The sequence below is a fragment of the Psittacula echo genome, assembly GCF_963264785.1.
Source record: "Psittacula echo genome assembly, chromosome: 2".
Taxonomy (NCBI): domain Eukaryota; kingdom Metazoa; phylum Chordata; class Aves; order Psittaciformes; family Psittacidae; genus Psittacula; species Psittacula echo.
Window position 1 is genome coordinate 87093719 of NC_137737.1, and position 20187 is coordinate 87113905.

Here is a 20187-nt window from a genome sequence, read left to right on the forward strand (position 1 = left end):
GAAAAGGGTAACTCTACTTAAGCTGAAACCCATGAAGAACAATGTGTTTTCAGATCACAAAGACTTCAAACTGCCTGGTAACTGTATCTTGCTCTCTGCCAGTCCACAGACCAATGCATAAAGAAAACTAATTAACTTAGAATATTAAGAAATATGTTTTCAGCAAGTAGTTAGATTTTTTCCATTAGCCAAGTTTTATGAGTATTACTGAGTTGGTTGATGCATTTTTAGTCATAGCCTAATGCCTCACTAGCTATTTGAAATTTCCCTTTCTTTTGATTTTGCAAGTCACCTTTTCTTCTAGCTACTCTGCATTTGTTTTAAAATATAAAAATATAAAAGTAATTTTGCCTTGAAAGAGAGGAGCTTGTGGAACATACAACTGAATTTTACAAACTTTGGCTTAAATTGACATCAGCCCTTCAGTGTCAATGAAATGCAAACACACAAGAGTGTATTGTGTGATTGGTAAGTGAAGCCTGGAAAGATTGGGCAATGCAGTTTAGGTTGTGTGTAGGAGCATATTTTTGCCCTTTTTGTTTCCATGCTACAATAAATGTTTCTTATGCTGGCTGATTTGCTTAAATTGTGTAGGTAATAGTGAGAGAATAATCTTTAATTATTGCTGCAATGGATTATTATTATAATAAAAAATAAAGCTATTTTTTTTGGCAGGCCATTTGGTGCATTTTCATTTCGCTAGGTTACAAGAATATATTAGGCGGTGCCTATATATTGTTAAGTCTATGATTCTGTTGCACTTTAAGGCTGATCTGGAGATATGGTAAAATACAGTATCACTGAGGATTGATTATTTTATGGCAGGATATGGTGTTTTGGCCAATTTACTTTTTTTCACTGCACTAATATTTGTTAAGTGCAGCTAAGAGTTTGAGCTGATTAAATGGCCTAACTAGCTCTTTAAAGTAATAATAGGATGTTAATAGTCTACAAACAAATATGAAATCACTATAAATTTTGCAACAGCTTCTATCATAATTATCATCTAGGAAAATTTGGATTAAAGAACCGATGGTATTTTCCCTTTACCGTTTCCTACTGGGAAAACCTGTGTGGTGCAGAGAGGAGGAAGAGACATTTTCTGAATTCTAATATATTTTTCTTCAATGAACACTTCCAAGACAAAGGTTTGTAGTCATAACAAATTTAATGACAGCTTTTTTCTAAATGGTGTGCTGATTTTTATCAACCCGCTTTTGTCATTGCTTGCTCCATATATTGTATTCTGTGTTTAGATCTTGCCCCTTTTTATCCTCCATTATGTAGTGTATGCTATGAATATTATATACTAACTGATAATTGAGCTACCACCTGTAATGCTTGACTCATTCAATGAAAACTACTGTACACCACTATTTAATAAAACTCTTTGAAGAATGTAAAATAAGTACCTCTAAAGTTCCTCCTGTTGCAATGTATTGCCTTTTTGCCTTAGTAGTATCTTCTGAAGTTCCTTGGACCCTGTCATACTCTTACTGAACCTGAAAAGTGTATTTTATTAACTCCCCCCTCTACTCCAGTTTGATTCTCTTCCTTTACTGTTTTCTAAACTTAAAATTGATTGTTAAAGGGTCGAACACATATTCATAAACAAACCCATCCTTAAAATACTTTTAACTTATAATTTGATTATATATTTTTATGTATTTTTACATAAAGCATATCTCTTTCTTGGTAACATTTGTTTTTATTTTATTTAATTATATGTGATTTTATTACATAAATAAGAATCATAAACTATAAACATCATATATAAATATGTAATTTATGTATTTTGATACATTCTATTGAGTATTTTCATATCAAAAGATTTTGCATTTGTAATAAGTTAAAATATTACATATTAATAATATATTTATGGGGCTGGTGATTGACTGTGCTCATGTTTGGAAAGTAGTTCCAACCTTTCATCCTGACACAGAAAGGAAGTCAGCTTAATATGTGTCATGTGATTATCTCAGGATACTGAGCTTGTTACCTCACAGATATCTACCTGCACTGAAGACCTTGAATGATGTTTAGATTAGCTTGTTGCTCTGAATCATTTTGCAAAGAGATCTGGTTTGCTTTATTGACTGAGGGCAATTAAAGAGGATTAACTGGCTATGCCTGTTAATGTTACGTAATGTAATGTGCCTGAAAATGGATAGAGTATGTGGAGTAGTTCACATAAGGGCATAAAACAATGACTCAAGCAATGGTATTATAACTGTTTATTCATAGAATCATAGAATAGTTAGGTTTGGAAAGGACCTTAAGATCATCTAGTTCCAACCCCCCCTGCCACGGGCAGGGACACCTCACATGAAACCATGTCACCCAAGGCTTTGTCCAACCTGGCACTGAACACCACCAGGGATGGAGCATTCACAACTTCCTTGGGCAACCCATTCCAGTGCCTCACCACCCTCTCAGTAAAGAATTTCTTCCTTAGATCCAATCTAAACTTCCCCTGTTTAAGTTTGAACCCATTACCCCTTGTCCTGTCACTACAGTCCCTAATGAAGAGTCCCTCCCCAGCATCCTCATAGATCCCCTTCAGCTACTGGAAGGCTGCTATGAGGTCTCCACGCAGCCTTCTCTTCTCCAGGCTGAACAGCCCCAACTTTCTCAGCCTGTCTTCATATGGGAGGTGCGCCAGCCCCCTGATCATCCTCGTGGCCCTCCTCTGGACTTGTTCCAACAGCTCCATGTCCTTTTGATGTTGAGGACACCAGAACTGCACACAATACTCCAAGTGAGGTCTCACGAGAGCAGAGTAGAGAGGCAGGATCACCTCCTTCGACCTGCTGGTCACGTTCCTTTTGATGCAGCCCAGGATACGGTTGGCTTTCTGGGCTGCGAGCGCACGCTGCCGGCTCATGTTCATTTTCTCATCTGCTAATAAAAGATAACTATTTTATGACTCATTAGAGACATATGTGGACATGCATATAACTTGGCATAGTTGGTTTAGGTTGCTTTTTAAAACTGCAAATCAGCCAAATTCTTAGCAAATATTAACTGGCATAGTATCTTTGATTTCAGTGGAGTTTATGTCCATTTAGACCATCTGAACATCTATTGCAAGTTTTGGTAAATGGCAACAGAGATTAAGCTAATTTGTTATTTCATATATGCACACACTCGTATCTTTAGATTCAGCAACCCTCTTGATCTGCTGCTCTTTCCCATACAGAGCCAGCACCTCCAATTTGGAAAGGCCGTTGCATTGAAGAAGCTAGTATTGGCGTCATGCTACTGTCTCTCACCAAAGAGCACATGCATGGCCAGAAGGCTGCAATTAAAGATCTCAGCCTTACTTTCCACAGGGGTCAGATAACAGCACTCTTGGGACCTAATGGAGCTGGCAAGACAACAATTATGTAAGTAAACCTGCTGGTCAGTGCTATTACACTCCTCTCTGACCTCTGCTATGCTTTCTCACTTCAAAATGTTTGTGAATTCTTTCCTATGTTTTTTAATTTTCCTCTCCAAATAAATATTTAATAAACTCTCCAAAGCACATGGGAGGTGAAGGCTATATATCTAGACAAAAGCAATGTAATGAATAAAGAACTGAGTCCTCTGTGCCACTGAAATATGATGTAATAGTTCAGGAGCAGCTTAAGTAGGAGATGAACACATTTAGTTGTGGAGTTAAACACATCTCAGGAAAGTGTTTTTTTGGCATTCTTTTCAAGCATTTCGTGTGTACTCCTATCACACACAGTGTGAAGTTTTATGGGGTCTTGTGCTTTGTTACTAGAGGTTGCAAGGGACTTCTTTCTTGGCAGTTAACCAGAAACAAAAACAACAAAATGAAAATGACATTTAAAAATTTTCTAAAGTAAGAACTCTATATATTTCTACCTTTATGTTAACTATGATTAGCTTTAATAAAACCATTGATACAGAATGGGACCCAATTTGGAATTAGTCCTTGGCTAGAATACACATGTGAAAAATGAAACAATGGTCCATTATATTTGGTTGGGAAAAAATGGATTCTGTTATTTTGTTCTGGAATTAGGAAAATGAAGGATTGTTGAGATCTAAAAGAAAAAAAAAGCTCAAACCTCAAAAGAAACTAAAAAAAAAAAGCTCAAAGCAGTGTTTCTGCATCTGTTCTCAGATGAATGCCTCAGGAAATCCAAGTGTGAGCTATGTAATACAGTCATTACACATGATCTTGCTGAATTTTTTGTTTTCTTGTATCAGGTCATTGTTGACCGGTCTGTATCCACCCAGCTCTGGTACCATTATTATTAATGGAAAGGACATACATAGTGATCTGGCTGCCATCAGGACAGAGCTGGGTGTTTGCCCACAGTATGATGTCCTGTTCAATGTACTAACTGTGCGAGAACATCTACTGTTTTATGGATCAGTGAAGGCACCTGGCTGGACAAAAGAACAGTTGAATCAGAAAGTCAGTGGGTAAGTTTTTCTTTCACTTGTTGAAAACTGTCAAGTAAATTGGTAGTGTCTCTTGCAAGCCAGTCAAACAAGAAAGTGCTAAAGCAAAACTGCAAGTAGAAGTAAATAGAAACTGCAGGTTTTATATGAGTTTTTGAAAATAGATTTACTAGTTTCCAACCTTTACTTGAATGTACTTGTAGTGAAACTGTCAATATTTGAAATCCTGGTATAAAGAACCATCAAATAAACATGTTATGACTGGAGTGGAGATGGTAAGCCTGGTAGCAGTAGTTGTTCCTGCCTCCTACTGTCTGCCTTACCTCCCTCCATGCTGGAGAGTCAGATAGAAAGCAAACTGCTGTGACTTCACCCTGTGTTTTCAGATAAGTCAACACTGACTATGTATTTATTATCCTGTTTTCCATCACCTGCAGTAAAGGGAAGATTGGAAAACCAGAAAAGGCAGGTAAAGGCAGTACTTGTTATAATCTTTTTAAATAAACCATCAACTTTTTCCTTTGTCGAATTCAGACTTTAAATGTGATTAATAAATGAAGGGCTCTGAGAACAAGCAATCCAATAGGAAAACCAAGCCAGAGCTCTGACATCACGTCAGAGGATTTGCCACTTGTCAGGTTGAGAATGTTTCCTAGTAGGTCTATGCTGCTACTTGTTCTTATAGGACTAGATCTTGTTCATTTTTGCATTATGTGTATTAAACAGCTAGGAAACCATACAAGGTGAGATCTTGTTCACAGTAGCAAATTGGTTCATTTTCTGGACTTTAGGAATAAAATGTATGCTTTTCTAATGGTGTGTCAACATAAATAGTTTCCGTTTACCTTCTAAATCATGCTAGACTGTGTGAAGGACTGGGCACTTCCATGCTTTAACAGAAAAGAATGCCAAGTTGATGGGACTTTTCTTTGAATGTACAATTAGGCATATGCAGACACATTTGTGGCAAAGTGGCTTTCCTTTTTAGTAGCTATCAGAAAACCCCATTACTTAAAAATTTTGATCTGAAAATTTTCTGGTGTGAGACACTGAATTCTCTCTAGAAAACCAGAACCAACTCTCTAGGACAATAAAATCAACTCAAACATAGTTTTTGGTTTAAAATTTCTGCAAAATAATATCCTGTATTTCATTGTACTTAGACTTCTGAATTGCTGTTTCAGCAGCAATCTGTCATACTAATGACATACAAGAATACTCAGAACTCTACAGACCTTGCTACTAAGAAAAAAATAATTTATTTTAAAGGCATTGAATTCTTTAAAATGTTTCAGACAAACTAGAAATGCAGCAAAACAATGAAAAAAAATTGTTTTTCATTAAGCAAAAGATAGGACTCCAAAGAGATTAAGAATAATTTTCCTGGTTATATATCTATACAAAAATTACAAGAACCTGTTTTCTTTAAAATGAAAAATTCTCTCAGGTTAAATGGCATGGTTTACAGACTGCGTATACATTTAAATGATTCAGGGTATTACCTTAGGACTGTTGAGTCTTTTCTGTCTTGCTTGCCAGGCTAATAGAAACTGAAAACTTTTAGGTCAATGAGTGAATGTTCAAGGTGATGAAAAATAAATCAGTGGTATTTCAGGGCTGCTTTTGTTGACCCTGTTTCCACACACTGCTCAAAGGCAAGTTCGTCAGAGGGCAGGGGCTGAAAAGGCAATGTCTGTGAGGTATCTCTAAGTCCTTAACACAGGAATTACATTAGGTTGGCTTAGGTAGTATATTACTCTACATAGGGATCACTAATCTGTTTAGATCACAGAAACATGTCTTCAAAAAAAAAAAAAAAAAGAAAACAACCCCAAAAGCAGCATAATTTACTTGAAATGACTATACATTTCCTAAAAACTCAGGCAATTTTTAAGATTTGCTATGTAGCTACAAAAACTGAAGCACTGTTTGAGTTATGAAATAACCTTCTTTACCATGGCTTAAGACGCTATACTCTAGAGTTTGCTGAAACTGTTAGACAAACTGGCATTTATTTTATTGGAATTAATTTCAAAATTGTCTGTTCTTATCCTGCACAATACTTTCCTACACAATATCTATCCAGAATTTCTATTTCAGGTGGTGATGAGTGTTTATACTGCATAGGTAGAGAAATAATTTTTTTCCCCTATTTTTCTTGTCACCAAAAGTGTAATGTCAGAAGTAGTGGTTTTTTCCACGTTCCATTTACAGTGACTTTTCAGTAATTCAGCTCTGAGGGCACATGGTGTGACTGGAGGTAAAGTTTTCCAAAACGTTTCCCGTTTCTGAACTTCAGAGCTCTGGAAGATGTGGATTTATTCCAGCACCAGTACAAACCAGTTGGAGCTCTTTCTGGAGGAATGAAAAGGAGGCTGTCAATTGCTATCTCATTCATTGGAAACTCAAAGACAGTTGTTCTAGATGAGCCCACCAGTGGAGTAGATCCATGTTCTCGACGTAGCATCTGGGATGTTCTTCTGAAATATAAAGCTGGTACAAAGCCTATAGACATAATTTGCTGCTTACTTTCCTTTCTGTAATTCTGTTTCAATCAATTTAATCAGGATCTTCAGAATATTAGTAGTACCATTCAGTAACTAAATACATTAATTTCAGAGGTAACATTTAATCTAACTTAGGAAACTTTAAAGCAGCCAAATGAGCTTACAAAAATTATCTGTTATCTCACAGAAGGATGTCCAGTCTGACAGAAGATTGAGCTTCGTTTTGAGACCTATACTCAAGTTTCTCTTCTCTTACCATTTTCTTTTTTGTTAGCTTCTCAAAATTATTTTCTGGTTTTCATTTCCCATTTTTCACATATCTGTATAGAGATGCATATATACTTCTAATGAAAATAAAATCATCAGTCAGTTTGCTACATTAATTTTTAAGTGCCATAAGCTAAAAAGCAGATTGTGGGAAGCAAACTATTCAGCTAGTGAGCACTCAATTAGCTGTAATAACTCACAGCGAATGATCCATTGAAACAGACACCGCTGTTATGTGATTTTAAGGCATCTCTTACACTCTTAAAACAGGTTGAAATTGTAATGCTTGATATTGCTTACATGTATAATACAACGCAATGCATGCTTAGACTTGACTCTAACTCAGACTGCAAATCGGAATGCAGATTTTGTTCGTGTCTTGCATTTATGTTTTGAAGAGAGCTAAAACATGTTCTCTTAAAGTTAAAGGATCCTTGTGAAAGCAAAATGTGTTTCTTTAGAAACCAGGTTTTGCAGACATGTACCAATCTTTCTAATGCAGGTTGCACGCTGATCTTTACCACTCACCATCTCGATGAGGCAGAGGTGCTCAGCGATCACATTGCTATCCTGCAGCGTGGCCAGCTGAAGTGCTGGGGCTCTCCCTCTTATCTGAGAGAAACATATGGCCAGGGACACAGTCTAACGCTGACAAAAGAGGTATGCTAAAAAGGTACTGTAGGGAATTTCACAGTGCTTGCCAAGTAATGGTTGTGTATATTCTAAGTGAGGTGTATGTCATTGCAAGGAAGTAATATGTGATACAGATTGTTAGAGAGCCTGCAGAACATGTTTTTATTAGCTTTCTTGGTCATTTGTTGTGGGTGACACTATTATTATTATTATTACTACTATTATTATTATTCTTTAGAAGACCACAATGACGTCTTTGAAATTGATGAATTTCAATATTTAGCTGAAAAGTGCTTTGTCTCACTGTTTTTTATCCTGGAAAGTAGTCTCTGTGTCCCAGGTTTCAAGCAATTTCATCAGTGGAAATTTTCCCATATGAATTCTATTACCAAGTCCTATACTTCTGGTGATATTAAATTTTTTTTGTGGATTATTATCTTTCTTTCTCATAGCCCTCTGTGCTTGAAATCCAGGATCCTAAATATACTGCTCAGATCACATCTCTTGTACAGACCCACATCCCAGAAGCCTTCTTGAAAGAGAACAGTGGGACTGAGGTGACCTATGTGATTCCAGAAATGGCAGATAAGACCTCTTTTAAAAGTCTTTTTCAGGCTTTAGATCAAAGCCTGCATCGTCTACATGTGACTGGCTATGGCATTTCTGACACCACCTTGGAAGAGGTACTTCTAGTTTTTCTGCTTAATGGCATTTTCTTGGTTTTCTTGGTTAGATAAACCTGTATTAGCTTCCAGCTACTCTAAATCATATCTTCCATATTGCATAACACTTTATTGTGAAATTTGTGATATTTGAAACTGCATCAGTAGTTCTGGGTTTGCTTTGCAAGTTTAGACTTGTTCATCTTGCATATCTGTGGAAAAAGATATAAATAAAACTCAAATAATGCAAGTAAACGTAAAACGACAATTGTTCATGAAATTTATTGAACCAATACGCAACTATGTGGAGCTTCTATATCGTGAAGTGGTCACTGGGAGACATCTTTAGCACTATGTTGATTAGCAACATAGGTTTTTAGGACCCTTCACAAGCATAAAAGATCTCTGTTTTCACACTTGTTTTTAACTGCTGTCCAAAGAGTCATCTGCTAGCAAGTATGTGGTTTCCTTTGAAGCTAATCTCTATACAGCTGAGTCATTTAGAAAAAAAAAAAAGGCATCTCTTCGGTGTTTGTCTTATAAATGACCACATTGCAAAAGGCTAGCATGGCAAGCACCCACTATGGCAGGGTGATAAATCACAGAAGTTTGATAAACATGTTATATGGTCCTATAAATCACGTTCCTGATACACAATTCTATGATACAAATCAAAAGCTGCTTGAAAAATTGTTATTTTCTTTCAAATTATGTAGGGTGATTAACATGCTATAAGAAAGAATGCTCTTCAGTGCCTAACTTCATAGATTGTGTGTTAGTGTATATATTGAGAACCTTTTTTACTATGTCCCTGTAGGATATCATGTGACTTTGCGGAACCAGCATGTGTAAAGTAAATGTGAAGTTGTCATGGAATACAGGAAGCTTCCTCAGTGTGCTGTATCTGTGCTGTATCTGTTATTCAGTTGAGAGTTTCATTTTGGCTGTTTTCTGCAGGGAAGGTTAAAAAAAAAGGTTTAAAGGTGGTATTAGATATTGCTATATAGTTCTTCAGCTTGAGGACTTAATACATTAATTTAGGGTGATTTCTGTCATCTCTGCATCTGATCATTAGTTATTGTTGCAATCTCAATTCTCCATTTTCTTATCAAAAGCCTCTTTGCATTGGCAACTAAATGGGTAGCACATAATAGTGCTATTTAGTCTATTCAAACAATTCAATCTGGAAACAAAGAACTCTTACTTTAAAGGAAGAAATATGTTCCAATTTTCATTTTATCCTTTCTTCTTGTTCTCTCATACACTCACCATTATTCTTTTTCAATCTGAGGGACACTTGCACTCTCTAAAAGTCCATTCACACTTCAAAGTGTACTTCAAAACCATGAAGTTCTAACAAAATCAGTTCCTGAAACCTTATATCTCATTAATATGGTATTTGCTTCATTTTGGGTTTTAAATATGTTTTCCAACCATTTGTATTTGTATACTTTATAATGTTTGCAATCCAAAGAGTGTTAGCAGAACTAAAAGGGAGAGTGGTTAATTAAATTGAGCGGAACAACCCTGGAGGTTTCAAAACTTATGGCTTTCTTGCTTTGATTTGAGGAGAGAATAAAACCATTGAAACATCTTTGCAAAATAAGGTGTGTCTAAATACCTGTTAATGGCATACTATAAATTCTCTTCCTTGAAATGACCAGACAGTTTGCTACAAAACTTTCCAGGGAAAGACATATACCTCCTTGAAATAGTTTAGCCTTAAAAACTATGCAGCTTCTGATGAGATTTTGTTTTGTGAAGGATGTTCTAAACATCTTTGGTGATCTGAAAGAAGTAGCCAGGGCAGTGGCTGCTCCTTGCAAGTAGGGCAGTCCTCAACAGCCAGTATGGCTACCTGCTTTCTCCATCCCCAAGAGTGGCTGGAGGTGGTCCTTCAGTGTCTGGCATGGAGGAAGCTTGCAGGAGCTTGCAGGAGCAAGTGCTAGAAGTGAGCCACGCTACTCCTTACCTATTTTAAGCACGTTCCTCAAAAGCATGCAATTTCTTCCTGTGGCTTTGAGCTGTGCCAAGTGTCTGTCTCCCTCTGAGTGCGTATTTGACAGTCAGAAGTGCTCCTGTTTAGCAGATAACAATTGACATGCTTGCAAAAGTTCCTCAGTTAAGTCATGCACAGTGAATGACTCTAAAACTGCTTCTGCATTGTTCTGCTTAGTGAAGCATACCCATAACTATGGAAGTCTATGCTCAGCATGTACTTCCTGGAAGATAATATAAAACCAATGTGAATAGAAAATGTAGTAGGGCCCAGAAATGCTGCTAAAATATCAGTCAGTGCTTTTAGATGAAAAAGGACTGTCTATAGATGTTGGCTAGTTTTTTTTTGTTGCTGTTGGCTTCCCCCCTCCCCCCTTCACTTTCTCTTTATTTCAGCCACCTTGGTTTTCCGCACTTCTTCCCTTCAGGTCAAGATGTGTTTTAGGAATGACAATTGCAGTGAAGTGTCAGGGATACTGTGCCACTGTATCAGTGGACCAGGCTTGTTTATATGAGGCTGTCCCAAAGAAGGAATCAGGAAGAAATGAACTAGTAGCTGCCTAGTACATCTCAGAGGGCTACAGGAAATGTCCATTTCCTCAGGTTCTCCTCTACAGACAACCATCTGGAAAATTCCTTGGTTAGATGTGGAGTTGCAAGCCATAGCAGAAATTAAGCAGAAATTGCTAAGACATGTAGGGAAAAGGATGCTCTGCTGAGGGCTAGGAGACACCTTCTTTTGTTGAATTTATCCAAGAATTTACGGCAAGAACACATTGTCTCTCTATCATCATGTCTAATCCTGACTTTTCCAGATCTGTGGGTTTTGGAGGGTACTTTGCTAATAACATTGTTCGGCTAATACTACTTCTGTCCACAACATCCTATGCACCATTAGATAATTTGTCATGTCACTGTATAATCTAGTCCCTAATGATTCCCATGCTTAATGGGATTTGAAAGCTGCCTGGATACTATGGGGAGGACTGGGCACAGCAGTTGGCCTTCTGTCTTTAGAGATCTGCCAGAATAGTTGTGTCAGTGAAGCTGCAGTGGGCACAGCCCATATTAGAAAAATATGTGGCGGGTTTGTTTCTTTTCTAAGGCATAGTTACATTCTTTCATTAAGTGATTAAAGAAGAAAAAGTCTGTCTGCAGCTTCAGCAGGAGTTTTGGAGCTGAACTGTGTATATGCAGGCAACACTTTTGTAGCGTAGCCTTCATCCCAGCCAGAGATGGTTAATTCCTTTGTGGTTTTAGTTGGTTCACTTCAGTTTGCTTGATGGAATTGGTGTGCAGAGGAACCATCAGCAAGCAGGTCTGAGGCAACAAATTAGAATGTGGCTTTGGGCAGTTAGGATTTCCCTCCAGAGTCTGATAATAAAATGTCAGGAGGTATTAATTTCTTCTGCCCTTGCAGTTGTTAATGACCAAAAGTGTTCTCTGAAAGTTGGCAGGTAACAAGTGCAATCAATAATCTCTGTTAAATAGCAATTACATTGACTACAGAAAATATGGTTATTGTAACAGTCAGACCTTAGCAAGTCAAGAAATATCTTTCCGCAACTATAAAGTACTTCACATTGACTGTTTTTATTTTCTATTGTATAAGCTCCTTGGAAACAAGGATTTTCTTTGTTATAACTGCTATCAGGTTCTCAGGTTCTTTTGTGGGAAGAAATAAATAGTTTCTTAATGATTTCTGAAATTTGCACTGTGGTTATAATCTAAGTCTTGCAGCTCACAGTATCACAGTATCACAGTATGTTAGAGATTGGAAGCTCAACTGAAAGCTCAAAGAAACAGCTCAAAGAAAGCTTTCATCAAAAGAAAGCAAAAATTTATTTGTACTTTTGCTGTTTAATTAGAGATGCTCACGGTAATTCTGTTAATTTTTCCTTTCTTTCTATCTGAAATACCTAGATCACTGTTTAAATTGCAGTTCAGGTTAAGGTAAAAAGACGTTTATTTTATTTTTCATCTGAGCTTACAGGAAGTGGGGTAAGAATTAGTAACTGACTCCCTATGAAAGCTGTTCCAAGCTTCTGCAAGGCTGAGGGACTGATGAATTAAATACACCTCTATGACATTCAAAGGATGTTATGTGGACAGAACTGTGAAACAGGATTAAGCAAGAAGCAATAGGTCAAACACAAATCTATGTGTCAAAGTGTATATACCTTTAAACAGATCTCATGATTATAAAGTTGGTGAATTCTTCTGGGTTTTTTTTAATGTTACCTTTAAAACCCTTCTGATGTGTGTCCGCCTGCCTAGGAAGATTCAACCCTTACAATTTAATTCTAGTGCAGTTTTTTAGATTGTTACTTTTATAAAATTTTTTTCAGTTTTTCCCATAGTAATTTTAGGTAGCAGGTTCCTATTATGTTCTTCCAATTCACGATATAAATGCTGATGGTTTTGCTACAGAACACACATTATTGCCCAGTCTTCTCCATAGTATTAATTAGACAGGTCTTTGTTAATGTTGGCTACACCTGATGATTGCATTGTTCTTTAAATATCTTTCAATAACAATAATGTTATTGCCCATATGCTTGCATAAATCTATGGACCTTTCCCAGAGCTCTGTGGATTTTTGGTTCTGTATAATTCTGTATGTTAGATTTAGTGCTGGTATATGTAAAACTCTTTGACAGTAGTTCCAGTTGTGCCCGCAGATTTCCATCTAATGTATCAGAAAAGAATTGAAGCTGTCAACATGCCTTCAGTTAAAACTGTAGTAACTGAGTTCCGAAATATATCACAGTTTAGAAGCACAAAATATCAAACAAGGGCCACCAGTATATTGAAAAATCTTTGCAGACAGTAGTGTGCATGGGCCAACAATATATTGCATAGATGCTTTTGCATCTATTGGCATTTATTCTTTTCCCCTTATCCCCAGGATTCCTCCTCTGGAAAGCTTGATTAATTTTAAGTCATATTCCAAGAGGGTGGCTACAGCAGCCACTACTAATATCTGACAATGTGGATGTTTGGGATATATAAAGTAGTTTCTTAGAAAATGGATTCTAATTTATTTTTTTCCTATTTCATGAAAGGTTTTTCTGAAGCTACTGCAGGACTCAGAGAAGATGCCTTACGTTCCACGGGCAGCACACCCGGACCATACAAATGGTGCTGAATCATCTTGTAAGTATAAAATTAGGTACCTTCTGAAGCAGCCAGATTTATAAAGATCACAAATACAAAGGTAAAAACGCACAAAGTTCCCAAAGTTGAGGAATGCGCAAGCAGATTGAGAATACTGCCTGGCATCATCTAGTATTTCTTTTTTTGTCTGTGTAAAGTGATCTGCTGTGGAGAGTAAGTTTTTATGTGCACTGCAATTCACCTCTGTATCACGTTAGAGATGTCTTCCCACCCTTCTGCCATGTATAAATGTGAACACAAGTATTCTGTCAAGGTATCAGCATTAACGTACTGCTTCCTACTAGACCCTGAAAAAAATTACCCTCTTTGACTCATATTGACAATGGATAAATATTGCTGAGGTATACCACTGATGTAAAATCTGGAAGCTATTAAAAAAGCGTACTCATCTCCATCTATGTGCAAATAAAAATATAAATAAAAACTGTTGCCCCAGAGTTGAAGATCATTTGTCCTCTCAAGTGGCATGTTATTTCAGGTTCCCTTCCATGTTTGTTTTAAAACAAGTTCCTTCATGCTTTCTGTTTTCCTGCCCTGCAAGCCTTTACATTTCTGAAACCTTAGGAAGCTTCTTATATAAATCACTAATGTGATACCTTGCAAAATGCAAGACTCAAGTTCTCTAAAAACAGTGCCCACCAAGCTGATCAATATTTTCTTATTGGTTCTGCGATTCTCGTGCTTCTATACTTACCATGTTCCTTTCTATTTGATGAATTATATCTAGGTTATACTCTTCTTCTGTTAGATGTCAAACATTTTATTCTATATCATAGAATTGTAGAATGGTTTGGGTTGGAAGGGACCTTGAAGATCATCCAGCTCCAGCGCCCTGCCGTGGGCAGGAACACCTTCCACTAGACCAGGTTGCTCCAAGCCCTGTCCAACCTGGCCTTGAGCACTCCCAGGGATGCCCACAACTTCACGTGCAGTCTTTTTTAATTTGTTTCTATAGAACACAGGTATAGAGAGGCTCTGGTCTGTGACTGAGGACCTTCATTGTTACAGTAATAGAAATAATAATTTTGAACAAAGCTTGTGTTAGTTGTTAAGATAAATTTATTTAAGATAAATTCAGTTGGATCTGCTGGTAATGAGTAATCAATGTCAAGAATTGTGGCCTGAGAACTTTTCTCACAAAGTACAAAGACTTGATGAATTTTTCCAGAGAGTGTTTTTGCTACACTGTTTCAGTCCCTGTTGAATCAATGAAGATGTAACTATATAGCAAAAAAACCTCCACTGAGTGGTGAGAAGATGACTTCCATTAAAATACAGTTTTGAACATCCCTTAATTTTATAACCATCAGTTATGTATTTCTTCAAGGCTCAGCTAGGATATCCAAACCAATTTCAAATCAAAACAGTCTGTCTTCTTCACATTGCATTTTCCTTAAAAAGTAAGATTTACAGTTCCTAAAGCAGTGAAAACAGAATATGCTGTACCTAACAACTTCTTATCTTTCACCATCAGCAAAACATATAACTTAGTATTTGTTCAAGTTATTACATTAATAAAGAATCTAGTAATCAGAGACTCTGTAGTATTTCAGTCTGATAAATTATAACAAGGAAATGTAATGATAATGCCATTTCTTTAGGGATGAGTGTATTGAGTGTAGTGGAAAATTGTCATTCATGCCGATGACTGTCATTCATCATTAAGGACAGTTGTGAAGTGTAGGCATAAGGGATCTGGGAAATGGTCATGAAAGGTATCCATCATTGTCAAAGCTAAACAGAATACTCCATGGGCAATAGCTTGACCTGTATAACTTTGTCTTTGAAAGCAGATTCAAAGGCAGTCAAACTTTCTGTTGTCAAAGTAGTCAAATGAATTTTCAAAATTCCCTGGAGCAAACAGCTGGGTTATTGAGAAGATCACAGGATGCTGCTATTTGATTTGTAAAGGAATTTGAAATAGAGAGCTGCTTTGACAAAGCATGGATCTGAGCACAAGCAGAGGCATTGTCTATCCTTTACTGGTACCCAGCCCTTGAGGCACCAGGATTATGTAGAAACCAAAATGTTGTCTCTCAGAGAAGAGAAGTGTACTTGTTCCTTCTTAAATGAATCTACAAAAAGCAGTACATGATTTAGGCTGATGACCAGTGCCAAAACCAGGCAAGAGCCATCACTTCAGCAAATTATGACAGCATTTCACTGAAGTTGGAGTTTTGATAATTTCTGCTTATGTTTTACAGTGTCTTATTGTACTCGGTCTTGCTGGAATGGCGTTAATAACAGCTAATAACAGCTCTTACGGTGCTGTGCTTCAGATTTGTGACTAAACCAATCTTAGTAATAGAGCAGTGTTTTGGTTATTGCTGAGCAGTGCTTGCAGTGTCAGGGCTCTTTTTCACATTATGACTCTCCTCCCTGTGGTGAGTAAGGCTGAGTTTGAGCAAGAAGCTGGGAGGGGACATGACCTGGACAGCTGAGCCATTGCTACTAGACTCATGTGATTACCTTTGCATTCCTTGTGGTTTTGTTCTTGTTTGGTTGGTTTTGTTTTCTTTTGTTTGTTTGATTTTCTTTCCCTTCATTTCTTCTTCACAAGTTTTCTTGCTTGCTCTATTCCTAGTCTCTCCCCTATCCTGCCGGCAGAGAGAGGGTGAGCTTGCAGCCGTGTGGTGCTTAGCTGCTGGCCAGGGTCAACACACCATAGTCATGTAAAATAAACTCAGAATTATTTGACCCATTCTGAATGCAAATATTAGAGGTAAATAGTAGTCTATCCATTAAATTATGTAACAATTTCAATATTGATAATTTTAAGATACAAAGCACACTTTGTAGTTTCTAGTGGTTTAAGTTTACTCTGTGGAAGGTTAACTCATAATATTTAGCTTTATTCCAATTAAAAATACTTAGAATAAAACTCACCTTTTGGTGAGAATAGTTAACAATTTAAAGTCAGGAAATGCCTATGAGTGCAGGCATAATGCATGCATATATTACAATAAAGGCATGCATAATTAATTTCTACACAGCTGGGGCACACAATTGATGGTTATTGTTTTGTAGATATATACAGAGCATGCAGAAAAAAGGTTGGGCTGAGATTGCAATGACTGCATGACAAGATCGTTGGAGCCAAATAGCCTTGAGAAAATGGAGAAACCAACCCTATGGAGTCCAATAAAAGTATCATAAATTGCAGCAAGCAGTCTGTGTACACAAATAATCAGGAGAACTAAGAGAAGGTCTAAGGGGTGACTAGTTAACCATGGATAAATAACAAAACATTCTGAGCATATACAAAAGCAGGCAATAGGCTAGAGAATGGGCTCATTGGATCATTAAGGGACCAGTGCTGCAAAATTAAAATATTCACGTATCTTGCTAAAGAAACAAAATTTTGTAGCATTCTACATCTCAGAGATGTTTGGAAATTACTAACTTTGATTATAAACTCTTCTGGCAAAAAAATGCGGTTGGAACCTGAGATATAGTGAAAACTGAACTGTAGAAAATTCAAAATGGATAAAATTATATTTTTCACACAGTCAAAAATTACATTACTAAGTGTCTATCAACTTCTTTCATAAGTTAGCCACTGAGAATGTTGCAGTGGAAGCAGGTTGATGCATAACTAATTTTTATGGTTGCTTACACCTTTCTCTGAAGCAGCTGTGGCTGTTGTCAGCCATTTTAAAGGATTTGGGCAAAATATGACATTGCTTCTATTACGATTGAAGAGATCAACAGCATAGAGCACTTGATAAAGCGCATCTGAAAGCTAATTTGATTCAGCAATTGTAGCTGAAAAAACCAGTCATCAATAATGAAACATCACACTGAAGAGCATTCAGTGAATTTTAACTGGGTTTCAACTCTGCTTTTGGATTATTATCATCAGTGATACTGAAGTATATATAATCTTGCTTGAGAAAAAAAAAAAAAAAAGGGAGGACTGCAGCAAGGTATCGGTAGAATGGTGATGAGTCATTCCTAAAGAGTGACTTAGATCACTTGAAAAGCTGAATCTATTCTAAATAAAGTGTGGTTTAATTAAGCTAAATGATAGGCTATCTATGTAATGAGGAGTAATATCCTAGAAAACGTTGACTTTGAAAGTTACCTGCTAATCCTAGTGAAAAAGCACTTTTCGACAGTACAGCTGAGATGATTTATGTTTCAATTTAATGTACAAAAAGATGTGAAGAGGTCATTTTGACTATCAGAACAAAATTGATGAGGCTGATGCTCCAATAGCATGTACAACTTTTGTGTCCATGTTTTTAAGTTTGAATGTCTTTAAGGAAAGTTGAGAATTTGGAAATTGAACAGAGAAGAGTTAACACCGGAGGTTGGAGATAAAGTCCTTATAACTCCTTATAAAGGCACTGTCAGGGGTCAGTTAGTGTAGTTTATGGAATAAAAGATGGAGAAGTGGTTTGCTTAAAAAAAGTACAATTCTTTTTTTTAATCCATGGAGAATACTGTCTATTAAGGTATAGTTCTAAGTTTTACAGGGACAGAAGTGATAAATGGAATACAGGAAGGATTAAGAGAAACAAATAGCTGGAAGCTAAAGGCAGGCACTTCTCCTATAGGTTAGTTAACAGTTGCAGTTTGTCTACCCTGCAGTTGGTATGTTCCCTCTCCTGATGCATTTGACACACACCTGGGGCCTTTGCAGAAAATATGCGACAGTAAAAGGTGTTACTGATTTCTGCACATGTGAGTGGAATTTGATGTCTATTGATAAGTGATCAACTGTTTTCTTCTGTTCTTAGAGAGGAGCTTTTAATACATTATGACAAATTGAGTTCCTTATAATTACAAAATGAAGGTTGAGAGTATTTTTTATAATATGTTTGAACTTATAACATCAGTTTTTAAGTGGAAAGCTCTTCTTTTATTTCCATGTAACATTCTCTTAAAAGACTATAAGGATTATTTCAGTACTCCACCTTGCAAAATGTAACTTGATTTTTGAGTAGAAAACTGGACAGTAAGTAGCAGTCGCTACTTACTAGCCAGTTTAGAACTGGCTGATGACATGAAGACTGATACTAAAATTTTCAGATTTTTGCCAACTACTGATAAGGAGAAGGTACAGCATCTCAGTCTTCCATTATCTTGGATACATTATATTTTCCTTCAGCTTTTTCATTGTTGTTTTAATACTCCTCAACCTTGTTTCTTTTTTCCTTTTGTCACTCTTTCAGGATTCTCTAAAGCATAGAATGAGGATGAAGCACCTTTATAATAATTCCTATAAGTAGTCAGAAAAAGATATCTGATCTCAAAAATAATATCACCTTGTTTAAGGTTTACTTTAAATTCATTTACCTTTAATTCGTTTTCTCAGTATGTGCATAACTGTAACTCCAATCTTCCTGAAAGTAAGCAGTCACATTCTCCCACTTACCTCAAATATGTTTCACTTTTTTTCACTCACTACTTTCTTCTCTCATCCAAACATTTTCCATACCAATTAATTTCCTTGTGACTTATGCCTGGTCCTTTTCCACTTTTCCTCCACAGTATAGATATCTTGAGTTCTTTGTTAGAAAGGCTTAGACATCAGAGGGCTATTAAAAATCAATGGAAAGAGCTGTTTTCTAGTAAAGAGAGGTACTCTTACAATGCCAAGAAGCTGATCCACTTCCTGTTCTCCACCTCTTTGTCCTCCTATTCATCTCAACTGCTAGAAAATTAAAGAATTGAACCGTCTTGCCTTCCACATAGAGGCATTTTGTTCCCTTCAGCTCTAAAGAAAAAAAGGGTCATTAAAGCAGGGGATCAGTAAAGCATCTGCCAAAAAGGAGACTCAGCTGAAGAGTATAGTTTTCTGAAATTGCTAAAGAACCACAGAACAAAACAATAATCCCTTCTGAAATCTCGATTTTGAAAAACACATTAATTACCCATGAACCTGCTGATGGAATTGAGTTGGTTCCATAATAGGTCACCCATATGACTTAGCTGCTTTTCTTGGCTGTGTAATTTAGTAATATTTCTTGTTCTTAAAGAGTAAGAAAAAACTTTCATTTAGCCTGCAAAGTATCCTTGAAGAAATGTATTATGCTATATAGATCCAGATTTCAAATTTTGATCTGAGGTTTATTAGTATTTCCAGTTTCTAACTAATTGAAAATGAATGAAGAAAATTGTTGCATCACTCCATCTTCTGATAGAAGAAGTGATGGCTTGCATATCCTGCCTAGAAGAAACAGAATCATCAGAGAGACATTTTTTTTGAAGTTGTGGGTCACTGGAACTGATATGTGTGTAACTTTTGATGACTTTATGCATAGAATTTTTACATATCTATCATGCCTTCTAAACAGAAAATTGTATTTGATACTAACAAATAGTTGTTGTTAATCGCTAGTCTTTAGGTTTTATACGCAAAGTAAACTCTGCTGGTTCCTTGCCTTGTTTTAGCTTACAGGTAGATTATAGATTTTGTAAATATTTTTTTCCAAGTTTTCCTGGATGTGTATATATTTATATATTTTTACGGAAGAAAATAGTGTATGTGTAAGTGCATACATGCACACAAATATTTT

General features: G+C 36.5%; 1 protein-coding gene across 1 annotated transcript in view; it reads left to right on the forward strand.

Annotated features, from left to right (window-relative positions):
* The window catches only part of ABCA13 (ATP binding cassette subfamily A member 13), a gene marked incomplete at both ends in the record, with an annotated part of 183944 nt that overhangs the window by 74560 nt on the left and 89197 nt on the right, over nt 1-20187 (forward strand). The window contains 6 exons of the mRNA XM_080609685.1: nt 3200-3386; nt 4222-4440; nt 6719-6915; nt 7696-7853; nt 8279-8509; nt 13552-13642. Coding sequence (XP_080465811.1) covers nt 3200-3386; nt 4222-4440; nt 6719-6915; nt 7696-7853; nt 8279-8509; nt 13552-13642 — 1083 coding nt within the window. The remainder of the gene's footprint in view (nt 1-3199; nt 3387-4221; nt 4441-6718; nt 6916-7695; nt 7854-8278; nt 8510-13551; nt 13643-20187) is intronic.